This window comes from Prionailurus bengalensis, chromosome A2 (genome assembly GCF_016509475.1).
Source record: "Prionailurus bengalensis isolate Pbe53 chromosome A2, Fcat_Pben_1.1_paternal_pri, whole genome shotgun sequence".
NCBI classification, from domain to species: Eukaryota; Metazoa; Chordata; class Mammalia; order Carnivora; family Felidae; genus Prionailurus; species Prionailurus bengalensis.
In genome coordinates, this window is record NC_057348.1 from 160,198,889 (window position 1) to 160,214,071 (window position 15,183).

General features: G+C 40.1%; 1 protein-coding gene across 1 annotated transcript in view; it reads left to right on the forward strand.

Annotated features, from left to right (window-relative positions):
* The window catches only part of CNTNAP2 (contactin associated protein 2), a 1,977,233-nt gene that overhangs the window by 1,186,669 nt on the left and 775,381 nt on the right, over positions 1-15,183 (forward strand). Inside the window, exon 11 of the mRNA XM_043589809.1 lies at positions 14,321-14,427. Within this exon, the coding sequence (XP_043445744.1) occupies positions 14,321-14,427 (107 nt within the window). The remainder of the gene's footprint in view (positions 1-14,320; positions 14,428-15,183) is intronic.

Below are 15,183 nucleotides of genomic sequence, written 5' to 3' on the forward strand. Positions count from 1 at the left end.
ACCGGTAAGGACAGAAGCAGAGGTCAGAGGCCAGGGAGGAACCCCCTATGCAGCTGGCATTGAGGATGAAGGAGGAGAGCAGAGACAGGTGGACTGCCTTGGAGGCTGAAAGAGCAAGGAAGTGCGTTTCCAAAAGGAAAGCGACCCCGTGGACGCATTTTAAACTTTGGACCTCCAGAACTGCACAATAATAAATTTGTGTTGCTTTAAGCTGCTATGTTTGTAGTAACTTGCGGCAGCCGTGGGGAACTAACAGATGGCCCTAGAAAACCCCTTGTGCCCAAGACACCGGGCTGCGGTGAGACACCGGGTCTGTGTTGATGCTCCCCAGAGGGGGCTGGCACTGGACTGTAAATGCCCAGCAATAATGCAGGTGCACACCTGTTTTATAACATTGACGTCTAGGGTCGCCTCTAGACCTATGCCTCTGACACAGAGGGATGTGCGTGAGTACATTCTCCCTGCCACCTTCCCCATCACGGCATGTGGGCATCTCCTTCCCCGTGTGTCAGGGTGTGGGCAAGCACTGAGACCACAGAACTGCTCCCTTTCCACCCCACCCCCCCCCACCCGATCTATGACTGCATCGTTTGAAGAGACACCAGAAAGCCACCTTACTCATATTGTTTGATTTTGCTTTACATCGTGGTTTAAATTTTCCTTCAAACCAGCTTTAATTTTGAAGTTAATCGTGTTGAAGTTGAGCCTGGAGTGCACCGAGGCCAGCTGCACCCCATCAGGGAGGAACCAATGGTTCCTTAAAGGTCATTATTCTCTTAAAGGTTCATTATTTCTGCAGTATCATCCCCCTCTGTGGGTTTCAGCTACGAGGAAGTTGGCATTAACCCTGAGATCCCACCTCAAGCATCTGTCAATGCAACTGGGTCTACAGGGGGCTTTGGAATGGGATTTTACCTCCATTGTCCTATATCTGGTGAGGGCAGTAAAGCAGAAATTTTGATTTTTTTTTTTTTTTTTACTTAGTCAATTGCTTGCCTGAATACATTGACTTATTACTTTGGAGCAGAATTCTTGCTTGATTTTTTTTTTCATAGGGGGAGATTTCTATCATGGTGACATATCCTGAGTTAACCTCAATCCTGATAAGCCATAAACGAATTTCTAGATGTACGCAGAAGGGAAATGCTAAAAACTTGCACTTGGTTTTCAGTGTACAAATATAGATGGCAACTTGTCACTCCACTTGAAAAGGAAATACTTGTGAGATCTGCCTTGCAGTAGTGACAAAAATAATCAACACTAAAAAGATTAAATTAAATGCTCAGCAGTAAACTCAAGTTTAGGCTTGAGTAATTAGGTTTGGGAATACATTTTTGCTACTGAGGCATAAGCCCCTAAAAACCCATAGTTTATTAATTATCTGAAACAGTGAGAAAAACTTCATTGTTTCAGCATAAACATAATGCCATGACCTCTTGGAGAGAATAAAGCATGATCAAAAATCTCTAACCAGAAGCAAATTATCGTCTATCAATTTTTCTATAAGGCAATCAGACCACTTCTAAGTAAGATAATAAATCTGTAGAAATGAGCTGTTTGTAATTAGAATGAAGCATGCCAAATTATTTCATGACCATTTATAAAGTCAAGTGCCTGTTAATAAAACAGTTAGATTTTCATTGTTATTACTTCTTTTAAAATTATTTCCATTCAAGATGAATTATTTTCCTGAAAGTAGTCCAGCTTTGGGGGATTCCGAAATTTAATTATTCTGGTTTAAAAAAAGACGTAAGTGCTTCCATAATTTCCACTCTGCTTTATACTTGAAATGTTGAGTGAGGGCTCTTACTGGTTCCAAATCTATGAGTTGAATAACAGTCATTAGGGAATGACTTGGTTTTTGACTTACTATATATATTTTTTCTATTTCTAGTGAACTGAGGAATAGTAGAAGAATCTGTTTATTTTATAAATATAAAGCTCAACTTTACAGTGTTATAAAAAATAACTTTACATTATCTATCGTAGAGCAGTACTTATGGTATCAGGATAGCCCTTCTGCCGAAACCTTGGTGCTATCTTGATTTCTTAACTTAAAAGTAGGTTAAAGACAGGGTACCTAATTGGGAAACAGAGGCAGGTAAGCGAGTGGAGAGTTAACTACTGGGAATATGTAAACAATATAACGTCTGCCAAATATTTAATGCCATTATTAGTCATATATGAAAATAATTAAAATATGTCTTACTTCTCCCAGTGCTGCTCGTCAGGTTTCGGCCATTAAAGATTCCTGCGATGTGTAATTTCCCATTCAATTAAAAACCTTCATACCTGCTCTTGCCCATCCTGTTCTGACATCCAGGAGCTCTTTCTTGGATTCTTAACTCTTACGCATCCTGCAAACACCTCAAGACCATACCCAGTGAGCTTCCCTGTGGATTAGCCACCCTACCACCACCATAGCCTCATATGCATTAACTACCTGTATTTCCTGGAGTATTTTTGGCCGCGTCTCTATAGTAACAGTACAGTGTGTTGATTTTACCTATTCCCTTAGAATCCCCAGTGCTTCATATACTCCTAGAATAGTAGGTTCTCAATACTACCCAATAAGTATTCTTTCCATTTACAAACAGGGGATAAAATGTTGACCACTTCTCATTAGTTATTTCTGCAGTGAACCCTAAAATGCTGAAAAGCGTTTCATTTTCCAACCTCTGATTATGTCAGTCAGTTTACTCATACTGCTGAGTTCATTTTTTGGTTGCAATGTAAATTCTCAAATACAGCCCGAAAGATGACAGCACGCTCAACGCGATACAAAGACAAATAGGACCCTCTTTAGCATTTTATTTTGGAACAAAATCGAACTAATGGGATAGTTATTCTACACCATGCTACCCAGGATTTGTATAAATGAGTTAAAGCCCTAAGTGAGTATAAATTCAAAATGATTTCTTTTTGTACTCTTGCTTAGCCAAGTATTACCATGAATAGTGATAATAGCTGGTAATCAACCGGAGACTGTCTTGCAGTAAGCATATCAAAGGGAGAAGTAACAGTAATGAACATATTTATTTTGAAAGTGCTCAGTATACAGAAAAATTATAAGAAGATTATATTTAAATTACACATTGTTAAACAATCTTTACTAGGACAAAATATTAGACTGTGATGAACTATTTATTGATATCTATGAGATCAGATCTGAGTGCTGGAATCCTTGAACTCTTTTTAATATAAAAAGAAACAAGTGTGAACACTGGAAGATAGTGATGAAAGGTATCAATCTGAGAATTTCATCTCTGGCAAAAACAAGCTGTGAGACCTTTGGAAAACTGTTTAGTATGTTTGGCCACGATTGTGTGCATCTCCAAAGGCCGTGTTAAGAACAGGTTTGTGTTTTTGTGTGTTTTTTGTTTTGTTTTTTTTTAACTTTTTACAACCTGAAAGTTCTTTGATTATTCTTGTGCTGGGACTTGCATGATAGATGAGGAGAAGTTCCTTGTGTGAGTTTCTTGAATTCAGTAATTCATCAACATGTATTTATTGAAGGCCTGCCACGTCTCAGGAGCTGATCCCGGTCTTACCAAGACAGCGGACCTAACGAAACATAGAATCCAGTTGTGACACAGTGAAATAATGACCAGATGAGATGAAATCGTATGTCATGGGACTGTTAACCCAGAATCCTCTGGCTTCTTAAAGGATAATCGCCTGCCTTCCCGCAAACAGTTTAAAATCCCCCCCACCTCCATTAGCGCATGTCTCCTCTCTTTACTCCTTAGAGAACCAAAATCTACATACAGCCTCTTTGCAAACAATATCTGTCACAAATTGCCTCTGACAGAAAGATTTCTAACCAGTTCAATTTACCAAACACTGCCTTCCACAGATGCTAACGTGTTTTCTAGAAAAAAATACTAAGTTAGACAGTGAGGATAACAAGACCATAGCAATTGCTTAAATTGGCTACCATAAAATTTGTTTTGAATCAGCTGTAAAAATAATGTCAGAGATGTTCATGTTATTCTCTTCTTTGTAGAAATACAAAAAATTACATAAACATAGTACATCTATTTGGACTCAGGGGAAGAAAGAAGGAAGGGAAGGGAAGGGAAGGGAAGGGAAGGAAGGAAGGAAGGAAGGAAGGAAGGAAGGAAGGAAGGAGGAAAGAAAGAAGGAAAGAAAGAGAAGTGTAAGAACCAGACATTAGAAAAAGATGTGCCCAGACACTCAAATAGTTTGAAGACAATAAAATACATGCTCTGTTTTTTCTTTGACTGTTTCTTCAGGGGTAAGAATTCTTTATCTATATATTACATACTTCCTAAAGTTCTCTAGTTTGCAACTATGATTCTCCATTGTAACTTAGGACAATTACGTGGTGTTTAAAAAGTTCTAGACCTGGGGCGCCTGGGTGGCGCAGTCGGTTAAGCGTCCGACTCCAGCCAGGTCACGATCTCGCAGTCCGTGAGTTCGAGCCCCGCGTCGGGCTCTGGGCTGATGGCTCAGAGCCTGGAGCCTGTTTCCGATTCTGTGTCTCCCTCTCTCTCTGCCCCTCCCCCGTTCATGCTCTGTCTCTCTCTGTCCCAAAAATAAATAAATGTTGAAAAAAAAAATTTTAAATTTATCAGATCCTCTGGTTTGACAAGATTAGATCTAGTTTTCAAAGTCTTGGACCAAATTTCTGTGTGTCTTAGGAATAAATACCTGAGTAGTCTGTATTCCAAAGTCACAGGAGACTTTGTTTAATAAATTATCTAATAATGGAATCTCTTCCTTGGTTCAGTTCTTCACTAGTGCTTTCCTTTTTGGGAAGGAGGCGTGGGACAAATCTTATTGAGTCTCCTGGATACAAGGTCAACATTGGATAGACGTGTTTTTAGTTACTTTGAGTAGAGTTGACACACATTAATTTTGGTATACAACGTAGTGAGTCCGCTTCTCTGTATGATACGCTCTGCTTACACGTATAGCTCCCACCTGTCACCAAACAACACTATTACAATAGCGTTGACTGTATTCCCTGTCCTGTACCTTTTATTCCATGAGTCATTCAGTCCACAACTAGTATCCTGTGTCTCCCACTTGCCTTCAGCCATTTTGCCCACCCCCCACCCCCCTTCCCTCTGGCAACCATCAGTTTGTTCTCTGTGTTTATAGGTCTGATTCTGCTTTTTGTTTGTTTTGAATACACATTTTTAAAAAGTTAATCTTATTTGGCTTTGTGTGTGTGTGTGTGTGTGTGTGTGTGTGTGTGTATGTAGCATAAGTGAAAACATTGCCATATTGATATCTGGAGAACAAGGATCTATTAATCACACATTTCTGCCTTGGGTGGATATTTTTTTTTTCTTTAAGTGAATGTATCCTACATTGGCTTTTAGAAGCCATGTGTCTCTATTTTTTAGAATACTGGTTTCATCATGTATGATATTTTTGAAGCCTGACTACACTAAAAATAGGACGTTTTAAATGTTCTTCATTAGCAAATATTTGGGAGATCAGAATGCGATGATGCCCATCTAAAGGGATGTTTTCAGTTTGATTTCAGAATTGTAACAAGTGGTGAACCAATTAAAAAGACATTGCACCTCAAATACTATATTTTTGTGCACATTTTTCTAATTTGTTAAACTTATGTCATTTTTTTTAAATGATGAAACTGCCTGTATGCCTTTGGCTTGTTATACTCTGTAAGTATAAACTGTAGAATAATTTCACTATTGGTTTCATGGTGATTTTGTTAATAATATCACTTCCTTTAAAATATTTAATCATGCTGGGATGCCTGGGTGGCTCAGTCAGTTAAGCATCCAGCTCCTAGTTTTGGCTCAGGTTATGATCTCATGGTTTGGGAGTTCAATTCCCATGTCAGGCTCTGTGCTGACAGCTCGGAGCCTGGAGCCTGCTTCAGATTCTGTGTCCCCCCTCTCTCTCTGCCCCTCCCCTGCTTGCTCTCTCTCTCTCCTCTCTCTCTCTCAGTATAAATAAAAATAAACTTTAAAAAATATTTAATCATCCTAAATTCATAAAAAATAATTTTACAGTATCCTATAAAAGTTATTCATGCTATCTTTTCTTAATAAAAGAAACCTATAAACTTATGGGGTTTCATTCTTCCATTAGCCATTATTTTATTATTATTTTGATGTTTCTTGATTTTGATATTTCTTGATATTGATTGACTTGTCAAAATACTGTCTTTGCTTGACCACTGGGCTTTGCCAAGTTTGGGTTTGCATTCTAATAGTTATATCAATATATAAAGACTTCACTCATCTTTTAGATTAAAGGGCTTATGTTGGGTATGTGTTTCCTTCATATACAAATAAGATGGCATTCTGGTATAGGTGGAGATTATGTAAATCCTTTGGCCAGACAGTTTGACTTTTTGTATAATGATATTATGTTTACGTGATAGATTTGAGAGAAATGGACCAGATAATCCAAAACTCACTTAGAGTGCAGCAGTCTGAGACATTCTCTATGTCCGCATTCATATGCTATCAAAATGGTACTGAAAGCCATTTTCAACTATCTAAGTGGCCTGATAATTCACTTATTCAAAATACAGTCAATAATTATTTAATGAGTACCTACTCGATGCCAGACAGAATTCTAGGCAATGGATAAAGAGTGGTCAAGAGACATAGTCCCTGCCATCAGGGAAAGCATAGTTCCATAAAGAAGCCTGGCAGGAAAGAAACCGACGCGTATTTAATTAGAACTTGCGATAGATCAAAAAGAGAGTGTCAGGTGGTGGTAAGTACTTCATATTGGAAGGTCAGAGGAGACCCCTGAAGGTAAGAACTGAGGAAAACAAAAGAACCTTTTTTGTGACGGCTAGGGAAAAATACACGTTAGAAAAGAGGGAATGTGTGCGTAAAGGTGTAAAGGAAAGAGTTTGAGCCACTGGTGACTCAAAGGAGGGCAGGTGTCCCGAGAACATGGCGGGAGGAAGAGGAGTGGGAGATGATGGCCACAGAGAAGCAGGCAGAGGGGACTGTGCAGAGACGGACCAGTGCTCCAACGTTCCCCAGGTGAGACGAGAGTCCATCAGAGGCTTTCAAGAGTGGTGTGATATAATGCGGAAGTTCACTCTGGCCTTTCGCTGAGAATAATTTAAAGCAAGGCAAGAATGGAAAAGGGCAGGCGGATGAGTAGGGAGGCATTGTGATCCAGGGAGAAGTGATGGTGGGTTGAATGAGTGAGTAGAAACACAGAAAGTGGATAAATTTCGGGCAAGCTTTTGAATGTTAATTCACAAAGCTTTGCTGATGTCTGCTGTAGAAGTAGTAGAAAGGTGGCTGTGAAGAATAACTTCGGGTTTTCTGAGATGAGCGACCACGTACCTGGTGGTGCCATTAGCTGAGACGAGATTGAACGGGAGAGTGAGAAGGTGGGGGAGTACCCTGACCTCCTTTGTGATGCCTCTTACACGTCCGAGGGGCTGCTGTCGAGGAGCTGGTCAGATACACAGGTCTGAAGCTTTCCGTGGAAGTCTGAACCAGCGATAGAAGCTTGGAGCCACCCTAGGCAGAACCCAGGACTGAGCCCTGAGGACGTCAACACTTAACAGGCAGCGCGGTTAAGGTGGGGACAGGAAACATTTGAGCAGATGGTCCAGGGCTGGTATGTTATCCAGGAACTAGACTCCTTAAAATTTTCCTTTCTTGTCCTCATGTGTTCACAGACGCCTGTTCCAGGTCTCACCATCCTAGGGTCATTTTAGGAAGGAGATCAGGAGTAACCGAAAAGCAAGAATAATGCGTGCCCTTTCCCTTTTGGGGCTTAACCCAGACAGTGCATACATCGATCAAGCTTAGTCACAGACCCCCTAAATTAAAAGGAGCCTGGAAAATGGTATCTTTACCTGGATGGCTCTGTGTCAAGACATAAATTCTGTCGCTGTAAAAGCAGGGGGTCAAAGATTTTGGAGAACAATGTGCACTAGAGGTCGATGACCTCATTAAGAAGCCTGGTTTTTTACTTTTTTTTTGTCTCCTGGAGACTGGGCTAGTCTCCCTTCAAAAGCACATGGCCACATGAAAGACAGAAGATATCTGAACAAGATAACAGTTACCGTAGGAAGCAAGAAAGAGGAAAGGGCTGTTGGCCAGACATCCACAACTTTCTGCTGTAATCCTCAACGTGGATGCAAGCTTTCTGCTCTGGCCAAACTCAACAATTCATTAATCTATGGCCACGTTTTGTATTTACTCATGCTGGTACAAGCTTTGGCTTTCCCTCCATGTAGAAAGTTTCTCCTCCTCCTCTCAGGCTCATCTGAATCTGTGCTTTCTTCAGAGATTAACTTTTCCATAAATCTCAGTATACTCATAGAATAGTGGTATATTATCTTAATTCGGTACCAATATTTTTAATATCAGACATAGATAGAGACCTGACTTGCCAATTACATTGTGATGAATAAATACAATTTCTTGAGGATGAAACTGCCTTTATTCTTTGTTTCCCCAGAGTTTGTTTTAGAGTGTCCTGACTCATTAAAAAGAGCTTACTGCTGTTTACCTAGGTTGAATACAAATGGACCTGGAAGGTGAAGGAACTGATGATCTTACTGGTCTCTCCTCGTGTGAGCCTGTGATCTCTTAAAAGACGTTTTATTCATGAATCATTGCGGAATACGTTGTAAAATTATAACTCAAAGTAAATTAACAAAGTAAAATAAAGTGGACTCAGGTTTATTACAATAGAAATGACTTTTAAGGCGCTTCTATAGTAAGGCTACAATTGATGGATATGGCTAGTCTAGAAATGTGTAATTGTTGGAAAGATGCGGACCAAATATGCTTGATTATTCTTAATGGAAACTTTGGGCATAATGTAGGAGGCATGATAAATATTTCTACATTTAAATATTTCCATAAATAAATGCTTGTTGAGGTAGCACCATCAATATAACATTAGGTTTTCTGGTCGTACAGCCATAAAATTAAGTTATGTGGCAATGAAATACTAAATTAGTTGCTGGAATTATGATTACTTCTCTATATAATTTCAGTTTGAACAGGAAAAAATGTAAGGCAGTGATATATGCTCCACAGAGAGTATGCCTTCAACTAAAATTGAAATCTAATTAGTGTGAAAATACAAGTACTAAAATATTGTTGAGATCAATGTTAAAGGTAATGCAGAAGAAAACTCTGCCATGATTGTGGAAATAGCTCTGAGAGCCAGGAGTATAAAAAACAGCATTTCAGCAAGCAAACTTTCTAAATGAATTGCCTGTCTTGATGAACAGATATGAAATTCTGCACCAAGATGAAAGAAAAAAATAAAATTCAGGAGGTAATTTATACTGGGATGGCAATTTATAAACCGCTCTAAATATTTTCCAGTAGTTCACAAAATAACCTATACCCTGACCTGAAGTTTTCTTTTCTGAAGTTTAGAACAAGGCGTATATAATGTCCCGGGATAAAATTTGTACTAATCTGAAAACAAATGACATACTGCAGAACTGGCCCCTGTCCCATAACTAAGCAGGTGGGGGATCTCAGCTGACACAGAAGGAGAATACAGAACCTAATTTTCAGGTCAAATGAAACTGCCTTTATATTCAGTGATCACTTTCTAGGAGTCATATGGGGTCTAAACTCGGGTTCCGAAATGATTAAACCGACTACATGAGATTAGGAGATGATTATGTTGTTACTCTGAGTGGACAAGTGGCCTGATACATCAAATTGGCCTCTCCCACTTGCTGTCTCTCCCCCACGCCCTCCCTCCTGGGGCTGCTGCTTCTCTCCTCCTCCAGATTCTTCCTTGAGCCCCTAGGGAGGAGGGACTAAATGCCCTGGAGTTTTTTAATTCACAGTGAGATCCTCTGACTACCTGCCTGAGCAGCCCTGGAAAGCAGGTTAGAAAGACAGGATCTCAGACTCCATCCCAGACTTAAAAAATCAGAATTTTCATTGTAACCAGATTTTCAAGTGACTCCTATATGCACGAACATTTGAGAACTTTTGTGTACCAGTAGTTCAGGATGTTAGTAACAGCAAGCCGTTCTGAAAAACCCTCCACTGTTAATCATTATTTGGTATTGTGCGAACACATTTCAGAAAACCACTGTGTGTTTTTTATATTGGGTTCTTAATAATAACTATTAAGCACCGTAGAAAAAGAAAAGAAAACACTTTCGAAGTCCTTTGAAGACTACCATTGCATTCCATGATGCTGTCAGATTGACATTCTTTTCGATTGGAAATAAACTTTCTTCTGCTGTCTCTGTTAAAGTAGTATCCACAGAAGGGAGCCGTGACAAACAAACCTGGAACCATTTGCAGTTTCTTCTATCTGCGAATACCATTTTTTCTCAATGCTTTCCCATTAAAATCGAGTATAGAAATAAAAGAGATACTCAGGGTAAAATAAAACTACAACTGTCATCCATAACCCTAGACAGGATTGTTGCATCCATCCAAACAGCCACTTCGTCCGTAGTGATGGATTTTAGAGTAAGTAATCGTTATACATTTCAAGTTTCAAAGGTTAGCTTTTGTTCGTTTTCCATATCGTGGTATAAGTCACTTTTATTTGAAAAAAAAATGCCTTCTGCTTCTGAAGCATTTTGGAAAGCATTGCTATGACTGGAGGGATGATTCAAGCTGGAAGAGTCTCGGGGACAGAAATAATTGGATGCATCACTTCCTCTGGAGCCCTTTGATCACAGCAAATTGACACTCGCCAACTTGTCCCATGCAGGGTCCTGATACTGCCCCCAAGTAGCTGTCCCGTAACCACAGTGGAGCCACTGGGACTCTCATTTGTTGCAAATCAAACTTCCAACCTAGGACAAGCCATGAAACAAACTCTACATGTAACAGTTACCTCAAGCAAGAGTCTGGATGTAAGACTAAAATCATATATAACACCAATCCATAGTTCTCCCAGTAAAAGAGATGTTTCCTCCAAACTTACTTCTGTCCCTTGGTGTAACTTCACATTCGGCACCTTCATCCATTGTTTCGGTCAGTGGCCAGCAGGCATTTTCTGGGTAGATGAGGCACCTCGTCATGCTGAGTCATAAGATGAAAATCCCTAACTGCAGAATCTCACGTTTTACAAGAGACAAGATGTTCAAACAATTACTAACCAATGTGATAATGGTGCATAGGACCTCTGCAAATGGTCTTGTGGGAGCATGGGAGAAGAAATAAACAGGAAGTGGGAGACTAGTTTCATTCATATTTTGTTTTGCTTGGTGACTGGCCCTAAAATTTTTGTTTTAAATATAGTGGTAAAGTATTAGGGTTTGAAATTACATTTGAGTCAATTTGTTTGGAAATAAAACATCTCTCACCATCAAGAACTAAATGCCAGGGGCACCTGGGTGGCTCAGTCGGTTAAGCATCTGACTCTGGATCTCCGCTCAGGTCACGATCTCACAGTTGGAGCCCTGTGTAGGGCTCTGTGCTGATGGTGTGGAGCTCGCTTGGGGATTCTGTCTCTCCTTCTCTGTGCCCCTCCCTAGCTTGTGCGCTCTCTTTCTCCTCCTCTCCCCTCCTCTCTCAAAATAAATAAAACTTAATGTTTTTTTCTTTAAAAAAAAAAAAAAGAACTAAATGCCAGTACCAGCAAAAGGATACTATCTGTTTAAAAAATGCAAATTGTAAGGAACAGACATTACCAAATGAGATATTAAAACCCCATTTAAATAAGAGACCACTTTTAAAGAAATCTTTAATACTGAATCTTAGGAGCATTCAGTCAGTCTCACTTGATGGTTATACACTTCACGTGTGTGTTTAAGTACATGGTAGTCTTTTTTATCATTGAGAGGTGGCTTCTCTGCTTTGTGTGTTATTTAGAGCACATTGAGATTCCAAGCTGGCTTTGCTTTGCAACTCAGTACACTTCTGCATCACTTCCTCCTGAATTAATTGATATAATGACCTGATGTAAATTACTTTCACTATTAGACTGAGCTAATATTAACCCACAACCATTTAGAAAGTAAATATACCACACAAAGCCATATACACACTGAATTCCAAAATTAAGTACCAAGGATGTTTCTTTAGGTTTTCATAATTTTTGAGTGTTTATCCCATTGCTTTCTCTCATGATCTGGAGAATCGGGGCCTCTTCAGAGGCCCATGCCATGCCTCGGTGCCTGCGAGGGTACAGGAGGGCACAGTTCTCTGTGTCATCGCTTTCTCACTCTCTGCTGGGAAAATTTTCAGCATGTTATTATAAAAATGCAGTGAAATGCTTTAAACTTCATATTTATTTATATTCTACCCATAGCTACTCTAATGTCCATATTTCTATAGCATTTCCGATTCCTTTTATATTCACTAAATTCTGCCTCGCGTTGTATTTTGTGTGAATCCTATTCCCCACCTCCACCTAGGTCATAAGGTCTTTGGAGAGGGACCCTCCTTAAAGCCTTGCAAACACCAAGCCCAAATTCATTTGAAATACAAGTGCCTTTTAAGGTGGACCGAATTTTCCACACCCACCCTTCCCCCATGATACTCCAGCATTTTTTGCTTCTGTTGTATTTTCCCCCAGCAATGCTCTTTCTCTCAGTTCTCTTATAATCTTGTCTGTTCATTGAGGCTCTACCTAAAAGCTTTATATTGTGCCCCAAATCGACATATGATCCCTCATGTAAAACTCCACCATGCATCGTTTGCCCTGCACTATGGCACTTTTCATTTCCATCTTGCATTATAGTTTTCATATATACAACATATTTACTTTTATGGGCTGTGAGTTCTTGAAATCTTAATTGCCTTCTATTCCCATGTGCTATGCACATAGCAAGTGTTCAGTGAATGTGTGTTGCATCACTAAAGGTTTGCAAAGAGTTGTAGGGGACCACGTTCCTACATAAGAATGGGAGGCTCAATGCCAGATGGAATTATGCCTGCTGTGGGTTTAGGCATGACTGAGGCTAAATCAAGAATGGGGGGATGCTGTCTCTGAGACCAGCCCTATCAAATTTCACAGCAGGAAGCTACCAGGGCATTATGACTCAGGGGTCCCATGCAGTGTGGGTCCCTCTCAGTCCATTGCCTGTGATCCATTATGGTAGATTCTACTGTTTTAACCTGGGTAGACATTTCCGTTTTAGACAGTTTCTTATTAAAATCTTGAAATCTTTTGTGAATGGTAATACGGAGTAATGCCTTTGTTATCTGTGAGCATCTTAACCAGAATTACAAAGAATCAGGTTTTCGGGAAGTTGAAGAAAAGAATTGGTGGGAAGAATAAGGCAGTAGGACCAGGAGGAAGTAAAGAGTCTGCTATTGAAACAGGAGTGTTTCTGAACAGGTTTCAACCTCACTGTAGTGAGAATACAGGCAAGCTAGGAAATTATGCCCTCGACGTTGCAGTCCAAATATTTGTAGCTCCCCTATGCTGTCCCTCTATTTCCTGCCTGTTAGTTATCTAGTCTATGCGTATTACCTCCATGCCTTACAGCTACTTATAGGGTAGGTAAAATTACTCCGTATTTCAAAAGAGAAATTGATACTAAGAAAGGTTAAGGGCGCCTGGGTGGCTCAGTCGGTTAAGCGTCCGACTTCAGCTCAGGTCATGATCTTGTGGTCTGTGAGTTCGAGCCCTAGTCAGGTTCTGTGCTGACAGCTCAGAGCCTGGAGCCTGCTTTCGATTCTGTGTCTCCCCATCTCTCTACGCCTACCCCACTTGTGCTCTCTCTCTCTCTCTCTCAAAAAATAAACAAACATTAAAAGTAAAAGGTTAACTTACGTAGCCACAACTGGCTCTATCATAAATAGAAAGACAAAGATTTCAACATGAAACCCACATTTTCCCCTATATTATGCTTGATGTTTTGGATACGTGGCTTTCATTCACCAGCTGGACACAGGGGGAGAAGTACAGAAGAGTTAGCAATCTTTTCTGGCTGTTGCCATGGCATTTTTTCAAAAACTCAAACTGCTATGAAAAACTCAGTGTCACCCCTTTCTGACTTGGTATTGGCCTTGATATGGAAGAAGACCAGAAACAAGATGGCTACCCTATCTTTCACCAGGAGGAAATCCAGCTAGTGACTTTTTTTGTGTGCAAAGGCAAAATAAAATGAATCTGTGCTATGCAAATGAGTCTCTCCACTGTTTGTTAATTTCTACTGTTTACTCAAAAAATGGGAAACACCAGGCTTGTGATACATCATCTTTTGTGCGCCTGGCACCTTCCATCATGGATCATATTAATCTGCTTAAACTAACAAGGATTAATTGCCTGGGTAAGTCAACCTGGCATTGAAATGATATATTGCCCAGACGGCTTGGAATTTGGCCACTCATAAATCTCATTCGTGTGTTGGTTCATTTCTGTTTGTCTCTTTCTCTGACAGATGTGTGCCCAATCACTGCGAGCATGGCGGGAAGTGCTCACAAACATGGCACAGCTTCCAGTGCGCTTGCGAGGAGACGGGGTATAGTGGAGCCACCTGCCACAACTGTGAGTGCCTCTCCCTCTCCCTCTGACCTTGTAATTGCACGCAGACCCCGGGTCTTCTGCATGCACCCACTGGTCAGCTGCTTCTAAGGAACCCAGATTGTGTTGTCGCATGCTGACAACAGTTCCGAGTTGTCAAGATACATTCTCTCTTGCCTAATGACTCCAAAAAGAAGGACCCACGCGTCCAGTGTTCCGTAAACATGGTTGGGAAGGGAAGGCTGATCTTGGATTTGCCTCTGTGTGTCTAAGCCATGTGTGGATATTTTGGGAAATTGTGTTAGTGTAATGTATCTGACTGGATCCTCATTTATCAGTTCATCAGAGAGGCAGACACAGTATAATTTGAACCTTCGGTGTCTAGACAGGAGTTGTCTCATGCCCCGTCACAACTGTTTGGCCACATTTTTCAGATCAGAAAAAGAAGTTAGAAAGTGGAATAAAGCCCATTAAGTTCTGTATCTAAAGCAAGAATCCAAGAAGGCAAGTTGTTTTTCTAGATATTAAAAGTAAAAAGCGGCACGTAAAATGACTAGTAAAACACAGATGTGCCTTGTGTTACATAATCGCTTTATGCTGAAAAGTTAAAGATTAAATTTTTTTGTGATCCAAGAATATTTTTAAATGAATGTGAACTCTATATTTGCGACATTAATTTTCCAAAAATGCACGGCTATTTAGAAATCCCTTTTGGAAACAGATTTGGCATACAACATATAGTTGAAAGAAGTCCATTGTCTGCAGTGTGTGTGTGTGTGT